This window comes from Poromitra crassiceps (genome assembly GCF_964638095.1).
Source record: "Poromitra crassiceps genome assembly, chromosome: 9".
Taxonomy (NCBI): Eukaryota; Metazoa; Chordata; class Actinopteri; order Beryciformes; family Melamphaidae; genus Poromitra; species Poromitra crassiceps.
Genome location: NC_139630.1, coordinates 39001339 through 39028767, shown reverse-complemented (window position 1 = coordinate 39028767; position 27429 = coordinate 39001339). Strand labels below are relative to the sequence as shown.

General features: G+C 43.3%; 1 protein-coding gene across 1 annotated transcript in view; it reads right to left on the bottom strand.

Moving 5' to 3' along the window:
- The window catches only part of cep128 (centrosomal protein 128), a gene marked incomplete at its 5' end in the record, with an annotated part of 51237 nt that overhangs the window by 9902 nt on the left and 13906 nt on the right, over positions 1 to 27429 (bottom strand). Inside the window, 8 exons of the mRNA XM_083642832.1 lie at positions 5061 to 5253; positions 10130 to 10189; positions 13172 to 13330; positions 15555 to 15719; positions 19658 to 20119; positions 21518 to 21706; positions 24342 to 24512; positions 24975 to 25046. Of these exons, the coding sequence (XP_083498958.1) occupies positions 5061 to 5253; positions 10130 to 10189; positions 13172 to 13330; positions 15555 to 15719; positions 19658 to 20119; positions 21518 to 21706; positions 24342 to 24512; positions 24975 to 25046 (1471 nt within the window). The remainder of the gene's footprint in view (positions 1 to 5060; positions 5254 to 10129; positions 10190 to 13171; positions 13331 to 15554; positions 15720 to 19657; positions 20120 to 21517; positions 21707 to 24341; positions 24513 to 24974; positions 25047 to 27429) is intronic.

The window sequence follows — 27429 nt, the reverse complement described above, 5'->3', positions numbered from 1 at the left end:
ACTTTTTTTTATCATACCTTTTCACATCATCCTTCCATTCATACCAGGAGAACGTACTGTCTTTATTGGTCTTTCTTGCTCAAAGCAGTTTTGTAATGTCCCATCCCCTCAAGCTCCCTAAGTTGGCATGGTGATTGGAACATGAGCAAACAGGTGGTGAGGAAAAGTGGGAGAGACACATCAGAGCAATGATCACTTTGACCAGTTTCATCTGTTAATCAATGAGATATGGAACGGCAAGTCTGAACCTCCCAGCATGTCTGAAGAGATTTGATAATTCAGGTTTTTGGGATGTTATGTGATGTCATTCCTTCCAATATGCTACGCTGCCTTGAACACAGTTCATATGCTACTAGATTTTCCCCCCATCCAGGCAGGTCGGGGAAAGACAAATTTGAGTTGTGGTTTGTTGTACAGTATGATTGCACCCTTTATACACTCACCAAGCACTTTATTATTAACACCTGTACACTTGATTATTGATTGAATTATCCAATCAACCAATCATGTGGCAGCAGTGCAATGCATAAGACCGTGTCCAGTGAGCGGCAGTTGTGTGGACATTAAATGCCTTGTTGATCAGTCAGGTCAGAGGAGAATAGCCAGACTGGTTGGAGCCGACAGAAAGGCAACAGTAACTCAGATAACTTCGTCTTTATAACTGTGGTGAGCAGAAAAGCATCCCAGAATGCAACAGGTCCAACCTGGAGGCGGATGTCACTTTGGTAGCCGGCTGAGACTGAGCTGAAAATCCATACCTACCCAATATTAGTATGCTGTTCCTAATAAAGTGCTCGGCGAGTGTGTGATTGCAATCAACGGTTATTTGATGACAGTCGTCGGTTGTTTGCCTACTGAGATGGTGATGTAGAGACTAGAGAGATAACTTTGATATCATTTAGTTTTATTAAGCAATAAACAGCCACAAGAGTGATTTTAGCAGCGCTGAGAGGCATTGGGCATGATGCCAAGCACAATACGCTTTGTGTGATTTATTGCTTTTATAAACACCACTGTAATAGAGAATAATGCAAATGAAGACTTTTTTTTTTATCAATCATTATTAAATATAATCATCATTAAATATTATTATTATACCAACAACCAATGTACTTCTTGGGCCAACTTGGGATCTGCTTTTGTGTTAGTGTATTTTTCCTTCAACTGTTACGTGGTGTCACAGCTGTGTGTTTATCTGGAATCACACAACATGACTCAGTAAACTCTGAAAACTGGGGCGTTCGGGTAGTGTAGCGGTAGATTCCCTGCCTACCAACACAAGGGTCGCAGGTTCGCGGCCGCGTGGTCGGGCGTCCATACAGGCACGACTGGCTGTGTCTGCGGGTGGGAAGCCGGATTAGGGGTATGTGTCCAAGTCGCTACACTAGCGCCTCCTCTGGTCAGCCAGGGCACCTGCTCGGGGTGGAAGGGAACTGGTGGGAATAGCGTGGAATAACTCCCCGCTGTCAGGTGAAAAGAAGCAGCTGGCAACTGCACATGTGTCGGAGGAAGCATGGTGCTAGTCTACGGCTCTCCCCACATCGGCAGAGGGGGTGGAGCAGCGACCGGGGCAGCAGGGGGAAATTGGCCAAGTACAATTGGGGAGAAAATCAGAAAAAGAAAACTGTACCCATTTCATAATGAAAGAGAATATCCAGTGTGACAGATAAAGCAGCAGGATGAGCGGAGCCTCAACAGCCTAAATGCCTCTTGTCCAATAGATGACTGTGATCACCGGCTCCATTTGTCTCCCTTTCTGTTTCAAAGTGTTTCCAGACACTTTGCTTCCCAAGTTCGATATCCAATCACCTGCATCTCCGCCCCGCATACAAACAAAACAAACCTACAGCTGCCTTCCCCGGCCTGCCAGCTAGGCATGAGCGATTGCAACTGAAGAATACTCAAAAACCCATACAATCACCAATTTACGGTTAGAGATCAAACTTCCAGTCACGACCCTCTGGTTTCAGCTCGACAGGTTCAATCTACCTTGAAGATGGCAGGAGAGAGACAGCAGCAGTGATAGTCCATTATCGCTGCCAAACTCCTCCTCTCTTATAGCCAGGCACAACTCATCTTCTGTAGTCCTGCAATACTAAAAAATGTCACGGTCTCATGGACCGACTTTTAAGAATGATGAAGACCCAGTCACGTCACCATATCACCGCATCCTCAATAGCCAATCAGCCCATGACACCTGTCAAAACATCGGTGATGTCATATTTGCTGATGCCATCGGTGATGTCATACTTGCGCGTGCGCAGTTGAACAATAGTGTGCCGCGCCGCCCGACGCCCAATTATATTAGTAGGATGTTTTGAAGGGCGTCTCTGGGTACTAGTGTAGAGGTAAAAGCACTCGCGGTGCAGACAGAGACATCCGACGCTACGGTGAAAACGCAAGTCCTATCATTCATTTTAACACATTGAGTGCCAAGGACGTCTGTGCACGTCCTAAAAAAAAGTAACGAGGAGTGCCAAGGACATCTGTGGACGTCCTAAAATCATAATTCATATTATTCCATAATTCTGCTGTTTAAGGTCGTACCCAGCCAGTGAGCATGAATCCCTTCAAGGGATCACACGGCGCCACCTTAAACATCGTCACGGAAGCTGCGCCACCCACCTCAGATCCTTTACTTTGTACAGGAGAAAGCGGAGAAAGCCGTGATCAAAGAGGAAACCGATGCATGCTTCAGCCAGAGCCGTATATATTGCTCTGTCTGCAGCGGAGAGTGGGCTCGGCTGCATCCGCGCTCACAACTGAGCTCTTATGCTTCTATCTATCTCCACACGATTTCCTGCCAGAAAGCCAGCATCCGAAGCCGAACGGCCAAGCCTTTTCGTTCAGTCGCGTTTGCCAGCGCGCATCATTTCCTTGATGCGCGCTGGGATCCGTCCGGGGCAAAAACGGAGTCGAGAAAACAAACTCTGTGCGTGTGGGAGGAGCCCGCAGCTCAGAGGTGGAGAGGGGGGGGAGAGGGCACGCAGGCTGCACAGACACAACACCACGCCACCACATCAGAAAACACCAGCCAGAGTCAGTGAATGTGCTCGAAATTAGAGTGCAAAAGGTATTCATAAAAGTGACTATATCTTGGAAAGTAAAAAAAACGACAGAAAACCCTTGAAAGTGCACTTTTTTCAGAGGCTGTCATTTCATAATGGAACTGTCTAGAAACAAAATTTCTTCTTTGGAAGAAGCAGGAGTGTTCAATGTTTCATTAAAGTCCAGCCCCGTCAATATAGCCATAATAGAAAAAATTCTATAGCTGTTTTCAACTGAATGGAAGTGAATCTGGCACAGGCTGCAGACAATTTTACTGAAGCGCTGTGGCACTCAATGTGTTAATGGGGGCAGTGCGATGCCGGAAGAAACGCAAGGTCTTGCGGCAGAAACGTTGAAAAAGACTTAACTCTTCACACACACACCCTCTGTTTCACTCCGTCTCTCTTTCTCTTCTCACGTTTTGTCCGTCAGTTAATCTGAATTACGTCCTGAGTTTGCTGTTTACCGAGCAGCTGTGAAGACGGAAGAGAGACTGAACTCCGCCGATAGCGGTTATTATCGTAAATGACTATGATTATAGGAATATTCTTGGCAGATGCGTGTGCCTGTGTGCTTTGCTCAGCAAGAGACATGAGAACGATGCTACATGAGCCCTAAAAGTGTGTGTGTGTGTGTGTGTGTGTGTGTGTGGGGGGGGGGTTGGTTGAGTGATGCGCAGATTGAATTGGTCTGAATTCACGCTTACTTCTGTCAAATGGCTGATTGGGTCTGAAGATAGAAGGAGCTGTGCGTATCCCGAGGGGGTCTGGAGATGAGGCCCTATGATTAGATCACTGATCTGAATGACGCAGAGCCCTATTACTAGTGTCACAGAGCATACAGCAGAATGATGGACAGCTGATTGTCTCTCTCTCTACAGCTTCTAATGATCTCTCTCACTCTCTCTATGGCCTCACCATCATTTCTTCACCTCTCTTTCTCTGTTAATGGAGACCAAATTAGGCCCATTTCCCCGTATTGTTCAGATGAAGTGCGAAAAAACAAGTTGTTCTTCTTCCGGCAGTCGCAACTCGTTAGCAGAAAGGAGGAGAAAAGTGGGCCGAGAAGAGGGGCGGGCAAAAGAAGTAAATTATTAACCAAGTCCCAAAGTTCACACTGGTGCGCGCCGCACGCACACACGCACACACGCACACACACACACACACACAGGCGCTTAAACACTTTATAATAACTTTTCAAACATTTATAATTGCAGAGAGACAGAGGTGCATAATTTGTGTGGGGGAGAAGCATAATCGCAGACACACACACACACACACACTTCCATCTTAATGTGTTAGAGAAATTGTCCTATTACGGTACTCACACGCTATAGTTCAGTATTTCCCCTTTAAATTTAACTAAAGTGTTATTCATTTATGTATTTAAATACACACATATTCATTTCAAAGGTGTTTTGTTATAAATGTGTTGTCTAAAATGTCATTATTGTCCTGAAATAAACCAATATAAATACTGTTGTTGTTGTCAATGCTGTGAGTCTCATCATGATCAAGGAAAATATCATCTTTGTCATCGCTGATTTACTTTGCTAAAGTGAACCAAGACAACTGTGATGGCCATCCTGCTCCTGAGAGAGCTAAGCTACGTTCAAGGACGAAATGGGTTATGCAACATTTTATAGACCAGGGGTATTCAATTAAAATTCAAAGAGGTCCAGTTACTAAAATGTCCTCCTCCCAGCAAAGGTCCGAACCACATAATGTCTAAATAGCCTACCCCTATATACCAAATGAAATCTCTCAACATTCTGGTACCGCAGGGTACCAGAATGGATCTGGATCTAGGATCTTCATCAGAATCTTTCTGATGGATGAAGATCCTCTGTGTGATCGAAATGTTAATAAACTACCGGTACTAACCTGGGAGCATTATTCAGTGTGCGGACATTACTTTATTTTTCAAGTTGATCGTTTTTTGTGTGCTCCCCCCCTTGAGACACTGAGCTGATGTGCGCGCTCTTCCTCCTCCTTCACAGAATAGGTTAGTACCTTTCTTCTCTGTGCTGAGTGCGTGCAGCAGCTTCTCCTGTGTGTCCAGGCGCTGCAGCAGGGCAGCCTGCTCCGAGTCGCGGCTCTGTCTGAGGGCCTTCAGCTGATCCCGGGTCTGCTGATGCTGCTTCCTCAGGCGCCGCTCCCGCGTGCCGCGCTCCCGCACCTCCTCGCACAGCCAGCGCAGCTTCGTCTGTTGGTAAGAAGTCATAATGATAATAAAATAAAATAAATATACACACAATGCATAATGTATTAGATGGGGATGGACTGGGGGGGATTTTCCAGCTTTATGCATGGTTATTGGGAATTTGGGCGATAAATTGGCATGCATGAATATTGAAAATCAAATATTGATATTTTAAATAAACAATGACCAAAACCTCAGCTTCCTCACTGTTGTGACTGTGATCTCGCTAGTTACTTTTGAAACGCTATATGATTTTGTGTATTGCCAAAATCCCAAATCAAACAGGGCAGATTGTTGTCATTGTATGATGCCATGCAGGATGTCATCCTGTGCAAAGTCCAAGAGGAAAAAGTTGCAATGAGTTTGGATATTTCATTGGCAAAACATCACATTTAAATTCAGCATTGCTATGCAGAGCACATTTCCACAGGGCCCACAGTCTCACTTTTACTCAACAACACTCCATGGGCTTTGCCAGGGTGACACCTGATGCCATTCCTTCAACTCAAATAAGCAAATATCTGCCAGCAGCCACACACAGCGTTGTATTCACAGCCTGCCTGCTGATATTGAGTTTCATACTGATATGGCTGTGTCCCCTCTCATATACTAAGATCCCCCTATCACTTTACATGTGTGCTCATGCAGTGTGTGTGTGACTGGCCATCCACTTGTTCATCAGAGCTCTGTTGCAAATGGAAATGAGACACCAGAGTTATCAAGACAGGTGCTAAATGTACTCAAAATTGATGTGGTATTTTTTAAGGCGACGTTTGTTTTTGTGAATCCACTGAACTTTGAAGGGGATTTGCAAACACTACAAATTGCATTTAAAGTCACCAACATGGCTGATGGTGCTCGAGGCGTCTCGCAGGGATGCGCAGTTTCCTGGAAGATGCACTTGAGGTGATGAATATGTAAGTCAAGGCTTTGCCCAACTTCACATTACGATACACTGATTCTGTCCTTTCAAAACTCTTATATGGCTAGCAACACTCCCATGTGTTTTCTGATGTAAAAGAAGAAATCTGCATACTAATCGATGCCAAAGTCATCAAATAGGACATTAAGTCGCACAAAAAAATTGAAGCAATAACCAGTGCATAACCAGTAAAATTAACGAAATATTCTCAGTCCACTAAATCCTGTGTGGAGTGTTTGGAATGGCCTTTTGGACAGATTGCTCTGCTCTCACCTTTTTCCCCCCAACCCACACTCATTTGCGCTCATACAACAACACAACAGCTTCATTTCACACAGAAATCTGTTGAATTTGGAAGGGATGATCAACAGAGACGGCACTGCAGGGCAGTGTGACGGAGCGGACCACTGCAGGGCACACAGTGTGACGGAGCGCACCACGGAGTCATTTAAATGTGCTGATGGCCTGCATCGATGTGCTTTGAGAAGTCAACGCCATAGACTAGAAAGTACAGTCCATTTACCATTTAAATAAATCAAGAGTTGCTTTACATAATGAGAAAAATGCCATGGGGGCTGGGGGGGGTTAAATAAATAATAAATTGCTCGCCGCAAACACACTCGATCCGAAAGCGCCGCCATGCGTAAATTGAGCTCGAGCGGGGGGAGCCTGGCCCCGTTCACACCAGAAGCGCTCTGTTTTGCTCCACGCAGGTCACAACTTGTACTGACTTCCTGCCTGGCTTCACACAATCGCTCAAGGCTCGCACAAAAAATAGACCAGACGCCAAAACTAACGCTGCAGGGTGCGAGGTGTCGCCTGTTAACAAGGGCGCCAAAATGAAACTGGCTGCGCTTCCAGACACTTCGCGGCGTGTCTGTGTCGCTTCAGTGTCTGGTGTATTTGCAGTGTTATGCATACAAAATGATTGATAACACAAAATTAAAACAATGAAAAAGTACTGCCCACGGATATGGGTAACATTAATAAAATGATAAGATTTTAATAGGCTGGATCCTCTTTATTTTAGTGGTAATGAATGATCAACTTTTCCCCCTAAAGATATACAACGTCTTTTTGAAGAGAATGATATACTGTCGTAATATGGTTCATTTTGGAAAATGCACTTTCATGTGACACAAAAGTCTGACCTTATCAAAATATGGGTGTTAATGAAGCTGAGACAAGTGGCCTTTTTCCATACAAAAAGCTGGCCTGGCCTCGCACGACGAGTGTTTGGTCTGTGTTTTATTATAACAGGGCTGAACGTGTGTCTCGAGTCGCAAAGCAGTGCTGTGTCAAACATCACAGCTGAAAGGGTGGATAAACATTGCATTTCCTTGTAAGCCCTTCAAAATAAAATGAAAAAATAAAATAAATGCCTTCCATTAGTTTGTCAGTGGAAATTTAGACTTTAATAGGAAGGAGTCGCAGCAGGAAATTCATCAGCTGGGCAGTAACTTGACACGGCGGGTCAGAGCGATGAGGAAAGATAAATAAATAAGCAGGTATGATAGCTAAAAACAGGAGAGAAACTGAGCCTTGAACCACAGAAATTCAGTTAGAATCTACAAAAGTACCGAGAGCTGAATACAGAGGCGTTTAAAAAGGTCTTTCTCTCTGCTCTCTCTCCACTCTCCAGCAGAGCAGCACAGAGACAGGAGTTTTGCATTGCTCTGCTCTCAGCACAGCTGAGGGGGAGAAGGGGCGTGGTCACGGGCTGGCTGCGGTTGGGCAGCTGGCCTGGAGGCGGGCCTGGCACACTTTGGCTCCACTCCAGAGGTACATCTCCGGCACAGCTCGGCACAGAAAAAATGCTAATGGGAAACAGAGATCAGCGCGGCCAAAAGTGCCAGTGGAAAAGGCCTAAAGGTGCTGTGGAGGTATGAATGTACAATAGTTACATAGGAGCATTGCTATCGGGGTTGAAGCCTATAGGGATTTAACGTGGAATCCTTCCCTTGCTCATTAAAGTGACTTGTTTAACACTGATCAAACTGTCTGATATCATAAGAATACCATGAGTGAATAATCATAAGTGAACTGTTTTCCCTCTAAAGCAAAAATCCTTTGATAAAATTCTCATCTTAACTCCTCTTCAAAAGGCTTTCTGCTCCAGCAGCGAGCGGATGTTTGTGGTAAAACCTCAGCTTACATTTTTAAAGTGCCGGATCAATTCAATCATGATTTTTGACAAAGCCATTTTGAGTTTCAGATGAAGCCAGTCCCCGACGTCACGCTCACTTCAGCAAAGAGCACAGACACAATGAATGTCATATAGTTGAGAGAGAATACAGTGGCCCAGACAGACGAAACAGTCGATGGAACAGCTCCCAGGGGAGGGAAATGATGTTACTGTACAACGGGCTGCTCCAGCCAAGCACATTAATTGGTTAAGACATTCCTACTGAGCCTTTATAGCATGGTGCGGGTGAATACTCAATTCTGATTGGCTGCAGGGTGTCCATTAATTTCTGATAATGGACACCTACTAAGTAGCCATCGGTTCACCGTTACTTTGCATCACATAAAGTGACTGATCATCTCATATCCCTTCAATTTGCTATTCAACTGGATGCTTCAGGCTGCGGCCGACACTACACGCCTATCTCATTTTTTCTTCGTGGAAATCCTCTTGATTTGGCGGAAATCACATGGCTGGATAGCTAGTTAAGTCTTGTTTAACATGCTGCCAAATTATATTTATTACCGTTTTGTCAACTGTACTCAATGTTATTGACTTTGAAACTTGCTAGCATAACGTTAGCTTTCTGGCTCATAACGTTAGCTGAACCAAAGGGGTTCTATGAGCTGAGCGGACTAGGTTATCTCCTGTTGCAAAGTCGTATCCAAGGTTCATCCTATTTACTGCAGTAGTGAACAACATTTGGATTGCATGAGAACCTGATGGGATGGTAATGATTGTTCCAGGTATTAGTCAACCCCTCATGTCTTACCAGGGAAAAACAGAGTTATGGCTTGTGGAAAAACCTTAGATTTTGATTGCAAAACACATGAAAATATAAATTTATGGTATTTTTTCCCCTTTGGCACATGACCATGGTATAAGTGGCTTAATGCCCTTCGAGGTGTCCATTATCAGACGTTTCTGATAACGGACACCTCGTCAGGCTTTAACCCTTACGTAAAGTATACCGTTGATTTGTTAAGGTAAGAAAGTGGTAACTAGGGAGCTAATTATCTTTCTTGCTCATTTCTGCTGTTTTATTTTGAAAGCCTTTCAGATGGTAGATGTACACTACACTGGTAAGTAACCACTCTATATGGTACAATGAAAGAGACTATAATTGCAAAGGACAGGAGGATGAGGCAACACATAAACCAAAATGGCATCTCACAATTTCATTTAAAGCAGACTCCTGACAAGGAGTGCAAGAGGCACGTGTCACTGTCCTTGTGATTATTTAGAAACGGCATCTCTCTTGAAAAGCTCTGAACTTCACCAATTCACCCTGTGATGCTCAGCTGTGAAAGTGCTTTCTTCAACAATCTGTTTCTTTCTGAGAGCACACACGTACACAGAAATCAATGAGGAAGATTTGCTGCAAAACAAAAGCAGCAATGTAACTGAACCAGTTGCTGAAAGATGAGTTTTACTCTGGTAAACATTGCTTTTACTTTAACATAGCCACAAACAAAATGTGCTGTAGGAGTAAATATCTGCACAACGCCAATATATACAGTATATATATATATATATATATATATATATAATTATATATAAACATATATATATAATTATATATAAACATATATATATATATAAGCATATATATACGCATATATGTATGTATGTATGTATATATATATATACACACACACACACCTTAGGCATGAATTTAGCATGTTTCATTTTGCGTTCTCTCAATTGAATACATGATTATTCAGGAAGATGTATTGAAGTGATGGCCACACTGTTGCATATTAAGATCATACCTTCGTCTCTGCTAGCCAGCGGTGAGGGTCTTTCACTAATCCGGGTTTCTGGTTGATAGCCTGTTAAAACAGAACAGAGAGAAGACTGCAAATGTGAGCTGTCTTGCCTTGGTTAGCATGCAATACATATTATTCTGAAATAGTTCTAAAATAAGAGAGTACGAGAGTAAAAGATATTGAAATTGTGTTTGTGAACGTCACTTGTCTACATGGACAAAACAGTTTATGAAAAGACAGTTGAGGGAAGGAGTAAAAGAAAGCAACAAAAAAGATTAGAAATGAGGATGGACTAAGAACAGAAAAGCGATCTGTCAAACTCTTAACTTTTGTGAAGAACTGTCCTAGACTTTCCGCCATCTTAAATTGGTGTGTGCTTGTTATAATAATGACACCACACACACACACACACACACACACACACACACACACACACACAAACACACACACTCTCTCGCGCACCCACAAACATCTACACACAGAGGTTGTGTCTGTGTCATGAAAAATGAGCTCAGGGAGTGTGCTCCATCCTTCATAGACCAGCCTGTCAGCATCAGCAACACAAACTGACTGTCTGCCAACTCATAATGACTGCTGACACACACACACACTGTACATCACACACACACAAACACAGAAACACACACACTGTACAACACACACGCTGTACAATACACACACACACACGTTTGTACAGCTATCATAGGACATTCATTGACATAATGCATTGTTAGCCCCTAATCCTAACCTTAACTATCACAACTAAATGCCTAACCCCAATTCTAACCTAACCCTTAAAACTAACCTAACCTAACCTAGTGAAAACTCACTAAGATAGCTGTACTTACAAGAACACAGATACAGTACACACTGACTGTACAAGAACACACACACACACACACACACACACACACACACACACACACACACACACGCACACACAGCCTTTTAAGTACACCCTTGTGGCCTGGTGTTTGTGTGCATGATCAACAGAAGTGGAAAGCGGACGCAGATAATGATTCTTTTTATGGGGGGCCTTTCTGTCGCAAACAATGCAGCGGCGTCGAGCACACAGGTCTTTGTCAAGCCACTTTTTTAACCTGTCACTCAAACCTCACAGCCAAGTGAAGTGAACTTCCCCACAGCTCAAACTCCAACGACGCGAAAAAGCTCCCTGACTTTGCTCCATACCGCCTGGCATGGCAGAGAGTACGCCACTGTGTGGGAGGATGAAACATGCTTCTATGCTTTTCTAACTCTCTCTGGAACCATCAAAGGCTGCTCGGCACCGCTGGCAGACAAAGGGGAGGTGAAGCCATTGGAAAAGTGAACGAGTAGGTAGGGACTTGAAAGCGCTGTCTGTCTGCGGGGCTGGAGGGGAAGCGCTGTTTTCTGTGGAAGGCGAGAGCGCCTGCCACTGCTAATATGAGTGTGTGTTTTTGCATGTCTCTCTCAGTTTGCGTCGAGCGTTGAGTTTGCGTTTGTAGCCACAATAGCGGTTTGTTTTGTTGTGCACCTCCTCCTCCCACTGAGAAAATAGAAAAGGGGAAGTTTAGACAGGAGCAGAAAGATGAAGATGTAACAAAAGTTTTTTTTTTTTTATTATTATTATTATTATTTTTGTGTCATTTCTGTCTCATTAAACAGATCACGGTGAAGAGAGACAGGGACGATGGACGAGTGAGAGGGGAACAACACGTGACTACAATGTCCCAGTCCAGATTTAAACCCAGAACGTTGCAGTTATACATGGTCTGACGTATCTTTTTACTGTACATCTCAAATGGACTTGCTGCTACACTGTTTTACATTACAACTCCCTGCAGTGCTTCCAAGGAGAAAGAAGTGAGGAGGTAAAGGAGGGTATCATGAGGTATACTGAAACCTAATACACCCTTTAACTGTGAAGGATTCCCCTCATTAGGCCAATCAGCAGCCATGTATGACTTCTCCTCAACATGACAGCTTACAGATGAGGAGAGGTGTTGGCTTGGATCTCTGGCTGCAGCCTTCCTGGACAAGATGGGGAAATCTATACAGCAGATCAGAGCTGGCTGGCTTCATTAGCCTGGAGCAGTGGAGGAAAACCAGCTTCAAGCATGGAGGGCGGGAGAGGGTGTGTCCTGTCCTGTGGGTGTGTATTTGTGTGTACATGTTTAGCTGTTCTGATGGTAGATTAGATTGGAAAGCAAGTATGGAACATTGAAACTTTTGCGTATCTAAGAAGGAATGTTGCATGTCAAGTATGCTATCGACTACAACCTACAGTATGTGTTATTATGTCTTCTTCTTCTGTGGTTTTATGGCAGTTGGCATCCTTTATGTTGCATTACCGCCTCCTTCTGGACTTATCCATCCACTGTTTCCCTACATTCTGTAAAACCTGATCGGTTCCTCTTCATGTGTTACGTCTATGTATGTACATGCATTGGTATTATCACAATAATACAATTTTGACAACAGTATACAGTACTAGGGGTGTCTTAATTGATTATGCGATGCGGAATCGAATAAAATCAAAGACAGATGAATCGTTTGTTTAAAATGTATGTTGACATTCAGATTAAAAAAAAAAAAAAATGTACTTGATATTTCTCTGACTGCTTGTATTAATTGATGAAAAAGTAGCCATGTGATGTAATATAGAAAATTGAGGATGTATATATACCAATGCACTAGCTCTGCCCATTCACGTTTCCACGTTCTGCCGGATGCTGCAACAAGTTAGCAGGTACAGAAGTGGATGCCAGCTGCATGCCAAAGACGACAGCAGCAGGTATAGCAGCAGCGACAGAAGCAGGCATCAGCTCCAGAGATATGAGCCCGAGGAAGAGACCGAAGACGAGTGTGGGACCTCCAACATGTTCTATCAGACATGCCTACAACAATGCCAGCTACTAGATACGAGCCAGGGTCATACCTACAAGAAGAGAAGGTTGGTAAGGTTGGTTCTCTGAACCCACAAGCGCGTCCTCCAACCTCCGAGAGAGAGTCCGAGCCTTACAACCCCGAACGGTACTCTATAACAGTGACACTACCGACTACCTGCAGTTTGTCTTCAGCGTCCCTGGCCAGGTTGCGGCAGGCCGTGTCTAGCTCCTCCCCCACAGTGCAAAGGACCGCCTCTTGCTCCGCCTCCATCCGCAACACCCTCTCCTCCAGCTCCGCTTCTGAACCGCGTCTCCGCTCGTCACCTGACCTGGTCTGAGGGAGTTTGGAGAGGGGTTTTTTTTTTTGGGGGGGGGGGGGGTGACACAAAATGACAGAATAACTTGTAGATGCATTGTGAGTGTAACTTTGGTTCTGAGACCCAGGGTTGCTCCGGGGGCCCATTCAAGATCAAATCCAGGAGTTGTTACAGTCTAAAGCTGCACTAGGCAACATTTTATTGTCAAAATACACCTGTCTCATCATTAATACATCCAGGCATCCCATAGCTAAATACATAAGAGAACACTGGCAGGTAGAACAAAGGCAGATGGGCAGAGAGAGAGACAGCCTTGGCCACTACAGCCCTTCAGTGTCCTCTCACACACACACACACAGGCATAGTTACAGTATGTTTCCTCTCCTCCCCTGGCCTGCACCGTCAATAGTTTCAGGGCCTGCATCAGGACAGTGGATCGATATGTCCGAGGCACAGGAACCAACTGATCAGTGTTGCCCAGGGACTGTGGATCATTAGGCAGTCCCTGGGATAATAAACCAGCCATGTTACATTAATAAGGGCCCCGTTGGCCCCATTCACCTGCCTCCAAATCAATACATGGATCCCCCAATGAGCTGCTGCTACTTATCAGCGCGCTGTCGGTGAGCTGAATGGGGCCTCAATATTTCATGAGCTGTTGTAAAACACCTGAGGCCATATATTGATAAAGACCCTTTAAAAATAGTGCTGATTTGGCACCACTTAACCTTTTGGAGCCATACTGAAATGTCTATGATTACATGACCTTACCAGAGATCCTAGATCAGTGCTGCCATTTTGGAAGGAAGACAGAGAGAGAGAGAGACAGAGAGAAAGATAGAGGGAGAGAAAGATGGATGGATGGACGGACAGAAGGAAGGCGATGCCCTTTTAGGCTGAGCGTTGTGCAGGCTTTTGTTACTTCCTATGACAAAAACAGCCATCCAACAATAGAAGATCCTGTATCCTGATTGGCTAAAAGGTTTGAAGAAATACCTTCCAAGCTGCTGGGGAGTACAGCCAGGCCCCCAGTCACTGATATCAAACCACCATCAGCCTCTTGACTAAAAAGATATTGCCTGCCTGGTTATCTGTGCATAGCCAAATGTCAGCTTTTGCATTTCTCCTCGTGAGCTACAGTATAACAAGGTATTTAAAGGCCCCCTCCTGGTCCTTTTGAAGATATTTCATGTGTTGCTGAGTCATTATCTGGCCTGTTGATTAACCACAATGTTCGCCAGTATTATTATTATTTACAAATAACCTAATTTTATGCTTAAAGTTAAATAAGCTGTTGCTAAGAAGGGGCGATGACGAATGACTCAATGGAACGCTATGTCAGACATACCTCATGTCATGATATAATACTGATATAAATAGCTGGCATTAGAGCTGTTAGCTACGTTCGTTAGCTACTTGGTCGCCAGCCTCAAAAAGCCACTGAAATAACCAATTCAATATAACTGTTGTCCAGTTCGAGTCACGCTCTTTCCATTAAGCCCATCAGCTTTGATATCTGTTGGCCGGTTTAGTGATAATAGCAATACTGTGGCTTCTAAGCAGACATTTTTACGGAGGTACAGGGTGGACATACAGTGTCCGGTCACTTCCGCTGTAGCGCAGACAAAGAGTATATTGAAGGCAAGAGACGAAGCGGTTCTGCTTTTTTGACAACAACGCTGCCGCCATGATGTTGCAGTGGAACAAGCTATTAGCCTTCCGCTCTTATCAAGTTCTTTGGCGCAAATCAGATGACGTGGAGGGGGCCTTTAAGTTAGTAGTATATGTGAGTCAAACTAGGTTTGAGCAGGCGAGTCAGACTAGATGGAACAGTTAAAACAGCCGGCGTTTTGAACAGGAACTCGTGATATAATGGGTGAAGTGGGTGGGCGCTACATAAGGTGAATATGAAGTGTATGTTACTAGTTTGTCTAGAACTACAACTGTATACTTTCTCTCATCATTCTTTTGAAAGCATTATCCTATGTATTGAATTTTCCTTTTGAAATAGCATTCTTGTTCATGTGATTTGGTTTTTCATTATTAACTGGAATAGCCTCATAGCTTCCGCACAAATATTGGAAAACTTCCAATGATGGCAGAGGCGTTTTACTGCAGCAGTTGGTGCCTAAGTATTAAAGAGAGAGTTATTATATCGGAGAGATTGCACTTATTGTAATTTTCACATTATTTGATATTACAGTCATTATGTTTGCAAAACATGGCAAAGGGAGGGCTTACTTTGTCATCCAGTTCCTGTTTGAGTAGCTGGTACTTCCTGTGGAGAAGTGCATGTGCCTCCTGTTTGGTGCTCAGCTGCTCTGCCAGTTTATCACACTCATCCTTCATCCTGTCCAGCTTGATACGCAGCGCCCCACATAGCTCCTTGTCCGATGCTGCATCTGCCTAGTAGGAGGTGGATGGGTTTAAGGCCATGATACACAGGCAGGCAATCACTTCAGATAATAAACATTTATTCTGACAACAATTGTGACAAATGGGGATTTTCAGCTTTTAACAATTCACTTCTCTGACTATTATCCCTGTGGGGATTTTCTTTCTTTTTTTTGCAGTGTTTCACTGGCACAGCGCAAACAAAAACAACTACAACACAACACAGAGCATTGTCAACAACATATACATATCGCATACATATACTAACAGGTAATAAACGTGTCAAGGGGGCCAAGGGGACGTGTATTTAAAATAGACGTAAGAGACATGCTTATTAAGTAGTGCAGTTGCTTGATATTACAGTTACTGATATAAATAAATTCATGTTTTGAGCTATTTGATGTGAGAAAAGCTGGTAGTCAGTCTCTGTGAATAGTGGGTGTTTGGGGTCAGACAGGGTTAGTCTGTCTGCTTTGCGGAGAGATCTGGATCAATAGATCTAATCCAGACCAGTGAGCTGAGTCACTGAGTGGCTCAATTCTACAATTCCTACTTTTTGAACAGGTTTGCCTGTTATTCGTGTTACTCCTGTGAATTTTCTTGCACCAAAATACACCATGGTGGTGGTAGTGAGCAGTGCAAATCGATTTTAAAAGTTGCCATTGTGCGCTTCGTTTGCTCATTTCTACATCGCGTGCTCATCTGTAGTGGCGCTCCACGGAGTCTGCGCTCATCTGTAGTGCGCTCAACTGCGCATGTGTGAGCAATTGTGTGCTGCCGTGGAATCTTATTATAGTAGTGCGATAAGTGCTGCTCATTCATAATATCATACATTATGCCAAATAGACCCTAAAAATATATATAAATGGTTTTAAATAAAGGTGATATTCTGATTGCTGAGAAGCAAGACAAAAGTAACTGACAGAATTCATAATGGCTAGTGATGCACAATATATCGGCAATCATATCGGTATCGGCTGATGTTGCAATGTTAATATCGGTTATCGGTATCAGCCAAAATGTTCACATTGAGAGGAAACAATGCGGTAAAATCTATGATTTATGGACTTTTCCAAATTTTTTGTAAATAAAGAAATGCATTACTTTGTCAAATTCACAGTGTTTTCAGTATGTACAAAATTTAATTATCATAGAAATGTGTTTTTATACAGATCATATCGACATCGGGTAAATATCGGTTATCGGCCATAACAGCAATGTTAACATTGGTTATCGGTATCGGCCAAAATTGTCATATCGGTGCATCCCTACTAATGGTGTTTGACATGACTTGGAGAAAGAGACTAGAGAGCGCATCATGTCGTAAGTAAACGCCACAGGCAGGAGGCTGATCTCATGATCTCATGACAAGACTAATGTACGTCTCTGTTCAAGCCAAGCAGGCAATGGAGGCATACTCCGGCCTCAGACATTAGGATTCCATCTACAATCAGCATATATTATAATGCAAAACTGTAGATATATGGTAAAATGGAACTAGCAACAATGACTGTGGGAGGGGAGAGAGACAGGAAGAGAGACAGACGAGGAGAAATTGTGAAAAAAAAACATACTGTAACTGCTGGATGTGGATGTGGAAGAGAGCGAGAGAGACGGAAAATGCTAAATTGGAAGTGGAGGGAAGGAGAGAGAGAGGGGGATTAAGACGGGGAGAGAGAGACGCAGGGAGAAGGAAGACAGAGTGGAGGGGAAATCAAGAGTGAGAGGACAAGGACAAGAAGAGAAGAATATTTTAAGCTAATTTTTTTTGTGACAGTTGAATATATCAAAATAGCAATATAGGCTTTTGGCAATACTATATGGATATTGGGTGGGCTTCTTAGGGACATCTGCTGCACCCGCAGGCTAGCTCTTCAAAACATTCCACCAAACGCCCTTGTCCTTAGCGCACTCAGAAACGACACCATTACAATGAGCTATGTCAGATATTAATGTCATTCAGCACAGCTAATGGGCTAAACTCACCATATCAGGGAGGACCATGCCCCTTAAGAAACAATGTACCCATGGGGGCTCATCATTGGAGATACGGAAGAGGGGGGGGGGGGCGGCAAGTAAGTCAAGTGGAAACTATCTTCACCACTGCCTTGATGAGACTTCTGGCGAGGAAGAGGTCTGATATCAGAGTTTTTAACCCTTGTACCCTCCTAGTCCATCTGATGGACTTTTCCTGCATTCGCGTATGGGCCGTTTCGACATTTTTTGAGTATATGGTCTTAAAGTAAGGCTAGGTATTTTTTTTGGGGTATTTGACAAAAATCAATCATAGTTATAATTTTTATACGATCCTAAGACCTATTTTCAAAAATACTCCTCAATTTACTCCTGGTCCATCTGATGGACCCATTGACTTCCATTGAAACCACTCTATTGGTACTCCCAGCAAATTTTCACAAAATTAATTTATTTCATTTATTTCAGCGGGCATCCTGGACCAAATACCTTGAACTTTGACCTTAATATCTAACCTTGGAGTTGGTAGAAATTTTGGGGGAGTTACATGGTCTCAAAGTCCATTGCATAGTTGTCCCATTGATTTCAATGTTAATTTTGCACAAAAAGAACTTTTTTTTTTGACTTCCAGCAAATTTTTCAAAAAATCATTATTTCCTTGATGTTACACATCTCACCTTGACTCAAGCGGTTAAAATTGTAGTTTCTAATGTGTTTGCCTATTTCCCCATATTCCCCCAGTTTTGGCATAGCAATCAATTCCATACAGTTTACATGAAATGTAAAAAAAACTGATTCCTATGCCAAAGATGGGAAAATATTATAAAACTGAATTTGACAATCCACACTACTGATTTGAAGCCTTTAGACCAGGATAGATGCTGGACTAAAGCTCGTTTGTGTTTTTTGGGGAAAATGGCTGGTAGTCCAAAACATGCGCTTTTTGGATTTTTGGCTCAACATATGAAAAAATACTATTTTTACAAAAAATCACAAAAAATACAAAAACCCACTGATGATGTCACAATGTCTGTGACATCATCAGTAATGTCATCAGTGACATATTATTGACAAAAAATCATCTCATGACATCACTGATGATGTCATAGGCTAGTGATGTCATAGCTATTGTGACATCATGCCTGCAAATCTTTGATACTAGGCATCTTGCAGTGGTGACTTTTGTAAAACACCCCAACCTGCCCATAATATCAGACCCAAAGCCAGTTTGTCTTTATGGAAATGGAAAAAAAATCACTTTTTTTTTTTTTATGTACTTTTTTTTTTTTTACTGTACTTACTGTACACTGGCATTTGAGGGGTTAAAATTCGAATAGGTATGAAATGTTGGTATGAGGTATTAGGGAAGAAGTTACCAATGAATTATAAACAGTCAAAAATTTAAAAATTTGAATTAATATTTATAAATTAGTACAGTATTCCCGTTAAGGTCCATCAGATGGACCAGGATTAAATTGAGGATTCCGCGCCTGCAGGGTACAAGGGTTAAATATTCACGCTTGGAGCTTTGTGCAGCCCGTGAGGAACCACGGGGCACCACACACCATTAAGAGCTCAGCTATCCCCGCTTCACCCCGACTCAAAGGACAAAGTCCCGGCCAACGAGGAGAATTACATTCAATGAGAATTCTCTCTGTGTCTCGCTGAGTCGGAAATATGCCAGATGTTTGCTGGCTGAGGCGTGTCACCCTGTGCTGAATATGAAATATATGCCAATGATACTCAAAATGTCAATTAGAATGTGCAACGCTCTGTGATCCATGCAATGGCGGAAAGGAAGAAAAATCTCTGGGGTTGACTTCTGACCTTGACATCTCTACAGACTTGAGAAATTAGAGCAGGTGTCACACATAATACATAAATCATGAATTAGAACGGTGCTACTGTATTTAGGGCCTCAGGGTATGATGGCATTGGAAGCATTCTCACAGGACTGCACGTGTGAGGGGGCCCACCTTGACCTGCTTGACGTGTGCCTGCATTTCGTCCCGCTCCAGCCGGCAGAGCCGGAGCGTCTCCTGCAGGTGGCGCTCCGTCTTGGCCCTGTCGCCGCCTAGCATGGCCTTCATGTTGTCCAGCTCCTTCTGGTGCACCTCCCTCTCCAGCTGCAGCTGCTCCCCCAGCGAGGCCCTCTCCTCCTGCACCCGGGTCAGCTTGACCTGGAGCTCAGAGGCGCCCCTCTGGAGCTCCTTCCTGGAGCTCTCCTCCTCGGCCAGCCGCTGGGCGAGCTGAACCCGGGCTGAGGTCAGCTCCTTCAGGGAGGCCTGGAGCTCGCCCTGGGCCTCCTGGTCCCTCTGACAGCGCCGCGCCTGGCTGTCGCCCTGCTCCTCCAGCCGCTGGTTCTCCTCCCTGAGTCGTGCCTGGAGGACAGCTTGACGCTGAGCCTCCTCCTCCAGGGCAGCCGAGGCCTCCCTCACCTAGGGAAGTGACGTTAAGATTTGATCAGCTCCACTCCCTAATTTGGTTCTCCTTAACGATGAGGCTCTTTGATGACTCTGCCAACAAAACCGAATCGCAACTTTACATCAGTCAGTGTGGTTGGACTACGCTCGGCTCCATACAGTTCTAAACAAGCCAATGCGCTTGTAAACACAAAACAAGCCTTTGAGACATACAGCATCTACTGTATATTCATAAATCCCTACCTTGGCAATGACTTCAATGCTGGCCACAGCTACTCTCCAAAAACATTGGCATGAAGATTGCATAAACACACTGTTTTCAGCCAATCTCATCCACCTCCTAGTACACAAGTTTGAAAGACGTTATCTGTAATAACAGATCATCCATGGGTACTTGGGGGTCTGTACGGTATTTTCAGTTGCGAAAGCATTTGACGCTGCACAAGGCAAAATACCTGCCTTGACATCACTGATGGAGGTATGGCCAGAACTGGTCAGAAAAGTTTCAGCCCATAAAAAGTAGCACAACAACAATTTCCTGCCCCTGCCCCTTTCTGACCAAGGTCTTAATTTTTTTTTTTTTATTAAGTACATGATTAATGCTATTCACTGTACAGAAGCCATAACCGTGTTTACAGCTCAAACAATGTAATTTAATGCAGATTTGCTCTTTAATCAACCACAGTAGCAACTAGGGATGTGGATTTTTGGTTAATTTTACTTTCGATTAACTGACACCCATAACCGGTTAATGACCTTTTTTTTTTAAGACGTGAAATAAGACAGCTGGCGCGTGCCTTTCATTCCAGCGCTCCATTGGGTTTCAGACGCCATATATGCGCCCATTATTTTAGAGTGTGCTGCGAGTCCGGTACTGCATGATTCCCACACGACCAAATCCGCTTGAATTAGGTTACACATTTTAAAGTGTGGATATTCTTCATTGGATTGGCAACACTGTTGTATGCAAATTAACATGTAAATTGACCATTTAACCGACATGCTTAACCAATCAAAGACGTTCTCTGCGGTTAAATGGTTAATGGTCAACCGTTGACATCCCTAGTGGCAACAAACTAATAGATTCTCAAACTTCCTTGTTGATTCATTCATTGTCATCATCACATTGCACTCAAAGAGCGTACTGCTTCAGGCACCAGGACGATACTCCTTGAGCCCAAAGCAATGCTGTTATGAATCAAGTTAGTTTAAAGAGTCAATCTACCCCCCACAAACAAATACTTGCATACCGGTACAAACAACTACTGCATGCAGGTTTTCACATTCCCCTTTAGGTAATATGACAGCAAAAACTGACCATTACAAAGCCTAATCAGCTGTTATCATTATTATTATCCCTTGTTGATACGGAGTGGTAATTGTATTTCTGGATTTATAGACAACAACCCTCACCTCCCGGGCTTCCTGCTCTAGGCACAGGTGGCGCTGGCGGGCCTCCGACAGCTCCACGTCTTTACGGTGGAGCTCCTCTTCGCGCTGGGCCAAACGGCCCAGGAGCTCGGCGAGCTCCCTGCGGACCGCCTCAGTCTGCTGACTCAGCATCTTCAGTTGGCCCTGGGAGCTCTCCATCTCCCTGATAGCCTGGAGGGAGAGAGAGAGAGAGATATACAGAGACAGAGACAAGAGACAAGAGACAGAGAGAAAGAGAGTGGAATAGGGAAGTGAAGAGTGACAGAAGAAGATGGTGTACAAAGACGAGTTCTCAGAATAACGATGAGAGTCAGAGAAAGAGAGACAGAAAGAATGACAGAGAGACCGAGGGAGAGAAACATATGCAGTACGAGCTCTGGCACTGATAGGAAAATGCGAGCACTCAGCTCCCTGATAAGGGACAATGGTCAGGTCTGTTCAAGGCAGATTGGTTCTAATACTCCGGCTTTGACTGGAATTTGCGAAGACTTTGCTGGAGCTCAGCGCCCTAATCATTTAATTGAGCACTTAATTCTCCCTCCTAATTCATTAAGGAGGCAAAAATGATTGTGTAATTAATTGGGCTCACGGCGAGTGTGCCAGGTGGGAGTCTGTCCGTCTGTCTGTGAGGCGCGCGGCTGCCGACTGTGAGTTTGGAGGTGACTCAATCACTTCGAATGGAACTGGGGACTCACTGTGAGGTGACCTTCAAGCCAATAATAATAGTCCGAAGGGATGAGCGAGTAGAGCATCATCTGTATCCGTTTAACCAACTAAATTATCTGTATCCATATCGGTACTTGGAGGGGGCGTGGCTTAAATCAAAAGTAGGCGGGGTTTCGACTGAAAATGGGTGTGTCTTACATTTTTTGTTGTTCAAAACGTTCAAAGTATGGGGGGGAAGGGGAACGTATCGAACGAAGTACTCTATTGGTATCCGAGTACGGATATTGTATTGGTACTGGTATCATATTTTTTTAAACAATACCCAGCCCTATTCACGAGTACGGATATTGACTCATTGTCCTCAGATTATACTCGTAGTCATCAAAAACTACATTATCTGTACCAGATACAGATACTCGTTTCATCCGAGTACTCGGCTCGTTCAATAGTCAGTCATGAATTATTCAACTACGCACAACCACTATAATATACAGTGCCTTACAAGGGTAGTCAGACCCCTTGACTTTTTGCAGAGCCTTCTATCAAAAATAAAAGGAAGATTTGCTCAGTATTTCTGGTGATTACTTAAATGTCATATTTAGTATGCATTTAGTGGTGATGAATAACGCTTTCCTACAGTATCAATCTTAGAAATGTGCCTTTCTTGCGAGACTACGGCCAGGTTCCGTAATTGGCCTGTATGGGATATATGGTTCTTTTGTGGACGACATTAGAATCCAGTTCTTTAGATTTAGAAGAAAATATAAAGCATCCCTTTCGAGTCAAAATCCACAAGGTGTTGGAAATACACAAGGTGGAGTTTCAGTGGTTTGTCCCAGGCCAAGTTGACTATAGAAGTGAATTGGACATGTCAAATATAATATTTAAAATATTTTAATATCAAAATATAATAAAATATTTGAAAATGTCAAATATTCTGTATTTTCCCAGTGATGGGAGGGTACAGATGTATTCTCTCTGAAACTTCAAAAACTGGACTTGAATGGTATCCGTACTGTAAATGAATGAAAGGAAAACATTGTTAGAACATCAGAACTGCTAAATACGCTCTAAATAGGACGTCATAAGTTGAGATGATAAGAAATGTTGAGCAAATTTTTGCTAGTGTGACACTTCAGTCCAAATGAAGCAAATTGTTTGAATAATTATGCAAACTCACAGGCTCTGTAATTTTAAATTATTCTTTTGCATAAATTTCTACAATTTAGTTTTCACTTTGATAGAATAAAGTGCTTTGCAGAGAACTCTGACTAAAAATCCTAAATAAATGGATTTTGAAATAATAATAATAGCAAAATGGGCAAAAAGTCAGCATACTTTTGCAAGGCACTATATACAATATAGTATTTAATAATCAGCACTAGTGTCCCCCCCCATTTTGATTTATTTACTTATTTTTGAAACAATGACAAGACCACAGTGGATGATAGATGGGGGGTGCACAATTCAGAAAAAGCAGATGAACAAAGTAAGGTAAGCTCTTGTGGACCTTCTCAATGTATCTTCTTGCACGCAGACACAAATGATTAGAGTTTTGACAGGTTGTACTCTGGACAGGTCAAGTTGTATTCTGAACTCAAATATGTTTGCCCCTTCCCTAAAATAACTAAGTGCTAGTTGCAAAAAAGCCTATATACCAATGAATTCTATAACATCGCAAAATGATGCATCTTAGCAAGTAATTTAGTCTCGTATTGAGTTTTGTGTTTTCTTTCAATCAAATTCAATTTCCAATGGAGATTAGCCTGTTTCCAGAATGTTCTTGAAACAAGTGGCTATATCTTGAAATAAGGCAGAATAAGCCCAATCACTCCACTAGTATCAAGTCCCTTAGTTCAAGACAGTTCTCAATGCAGTTAAAGTTAAACTGCACCATAAGCAAGTGACATTTTCTCCCCCCCATTGGCAGATTTTTTTCTCCTCAGTTGCTTTACGAAAAATACTACGAAAAATAATATTCTAAATCTTGATACCAAGTTCATATTTTTTACAATGTGGCAAGGCACCCAGCATTATAAAGTTTGGCAGTTACTCAACAGTAGCCAAGGAGCAAGAGTCTGACTTCTACTGAAAGTGTAATGTCAGAACTCGTGTAATGAATGCATCTCCTTCGAGCGACCTGCGCAGCCTTGTCGGTGTGGAGTTGATCCTGGAGCTCCTTCTGCAGCCTCCTGCACTTCGCCCTCCACTGACGCACAGCCTCTTGGGCCCTGCTCTTCAACTCATCTCTGCTCCGCGTGCTCTCCTGGAGCGATGCCTCCATCTCTCTCCTCTCCACCTGTCCTCGGCTCTGGGAGGATGAATGAATTATTGAACGAGGTGCATTTTTCCTTCCATATCTACAAATTCCACATTCCTCGAACCATAGGTGGGGACCCAAAATGTACCGTAGGCCTAACAACTGATGGATCCCCATTAGGGATGGGACGATGTGTCGAAATTCAATATATTTAACTGATATCAGCTGCTGATATACTTAAATATATATGTATATACGGTATATATATATATATGTATATATATTATGTGTATGTATATATATATATATATATATATGTTATATATATTTATATATATATATGTTATATATATATATATATATGTTATTATATTTATGCGATATATGTATAATATATATTTATGTTATATATATATATATTAATATATATATATAAAATGTAATCAGCACCTCTAGATTCAAATCTTTTATCTAAATGACCCATCCCACTGCCATTAAATCAAATCAAAATACCTTGATGTCCCTCAGCTGCTCCAGCATACGTAGCTGCTGTTGCTCCCGCCGCCCCAGGTCTGATGACAAGTCCTGGGGGGGAAAAACAAGGCAGGAAGGTTGAGGACGAGTGTGTGTGTGTGTGTGTGTGTGTGTGTGTGTGTGTGTGTAAGAGTGTGTGTGTGTATTTATGTGTGCGTTGATGTGTTGAGGGATGAGGGAATTTAAGGGCAGTTAGGACAGATAAAGAGAAAGGGGTGGCCTAACAAGGGCAGCAGACAAAGAGAGTGAGGTCAAAAAGGTTGAAGCGACGTTTACATTCTGGCCACAATTGGATTTTCTGCAAGGCTGGTCTGAAAAATAGTGTGAGAGTTGCACCAGATTAACTTGAGAAAATCACAATCACTTTGAAGTTTCAAGCTTGATCGAAGTTGAAAGCCGGGGCAAGTTGGGATGCCCTTGTACAGTTGAGGTATTTCTACTCGATGAGATTATGTCAGTCAGGAGTAATTACTCATAAAGCGATTAGTCAGAGACCTATATGTAAATGTAGTTACAGAGAGATTGAATCTCCCCTCCCTATTCTCCTCATTATACTACGTTCTTACTCATTTGAAGTCCAAATGAAACATTTCCAACATCTATTTTGATCTTGACATAAAAAGCGTAAGAGAAGCCCCAGGTGGTACACGCAAAACACCCACTCCATCTGTTAACACCTACTCGGCAATAGGAGATCTGAGAGAGTTTTTGGTGAAAGAAACATCAGAGATTGGGGAAATGTGCCAAACGCTTAAAGCACAGCTATTTCTACAAGCATTTTTTTTGATACTCGTCATAGCCTTGAACAGCCCTGCTCAGTGAAGTTGTTTTTAAAGGTCTTGTTACAGTGATGGAAGTGACAGATCGCACCAGTGTGAGAAGAATCAATGACTGCTGGTTGACTTCTGATCTCCTATTCCAACTGTCACTTCATCTGGCGATTTTAACAGAATCAAAGGACATGGAGTTTGCAGAGGATGCGACCATGGCGGAGAGGCACCAGACAAACTGAAATAACCCATCTCTGGAGGATGCATGGAAAGCGCACACGCGCACGCAAACTCACGTGCATCTTCGTGTTTGTTTGCACTCACGCTCAGATACCCCCCAGTTTCTCCGATTTATTCGAGAAAGATATGTAATGCAAGTCATGAGCCTGACCTGAACCTCGCTATGAAACCTAGCCTGCTGTTTGCCTGGGGCGTCCTAATACCCACTCTCACACAGTTACACAAGCTCTATACTAGTGATGCACGGGCTACCCAGAACCCACTGGGTCCTGTGGGTTGGCCCGCCCTGCGGGTGGTCTGGGTTGGCAAATTAGGAAAATATTGCAGGTGCGGGCGGGGCGGTTCAAAACGTGACAAAGCAGCATTATATATATATATATATATATATATATATATATATATATATATACTGTATATATACTGTATATATATATATATATATATATATATTATATATTATTATTATTATTATTTCTTCAGATTTGATCCCCAGTTATACTTGGCCAATTTCCCCCCTGTTGCCCCGGTCGCTGATCCACCCCCTCTGCTGATCTGGGGAGAGCCGCAGACACACACATGCTTCCTCCGACACGCAGTTGCCAGCCGCTTCTTTTCACCTGACAGCGGGGAGCTTCACAAGCAGGATGTAGCACGTGGGAGGATCACGCTATTCCCACCAGTTCCCTTCCGCCCCCAAACAGGCACCCCCTGACCGACCAGAGGAGGCGCTAGTGCAGCGACCAGGACACATACCCTTAATCTGGCTTCCCACTCGCAGACACAGCCAATCGTGCCTATAGAGCTGAACAATCACGTGACTTTTCGTGACGTAAAACTCGTTATATACAGATTTTTCAAAATGTCTATGGGGAAAATGAATGGGGAACTCACTTCTGGGGCAGTCGTGAACCTGCGACCCTCGTGTTGGTAGGCACTGGGGGGCAGGGAATCTAGCGCGACACTACCCGACGGCCTCTCCCATTTATTCTTTAGAGAGTATATATAGAGAGATGAGTGGAGAAAGACATGTAATGCAAGTCATGAGCCTGACCTGAACCTCGCTATGAAACCTACCCTGCCGTTTGCCTGGGGCGTCCTACACAAATACCCACACTCACACAGTTACACAAGCTCTCTACACACTCTATACTAGTAGTGATGCACGGGCTACCCAAAACCCACTGGGTCCTGTGGGTTGGCCCGCCCCGCGGTCGGCCTGGGTTGGCAAATTAGGAAAATATTGCAGGTGTGGGTGGGGCGATTCAGAACGTACAGAACAAAGCAGCATTATTAAATAACTTATAGCAGCAAAACAAGCAGACTAACCCTTTATTAAAGATGTGAACTCTCTCTCTCTCTCTCACACACACTCACACAAGGTCTGACATAAGCCTAGTGTACCTGCACTCTGTGGTAAAAAAAAA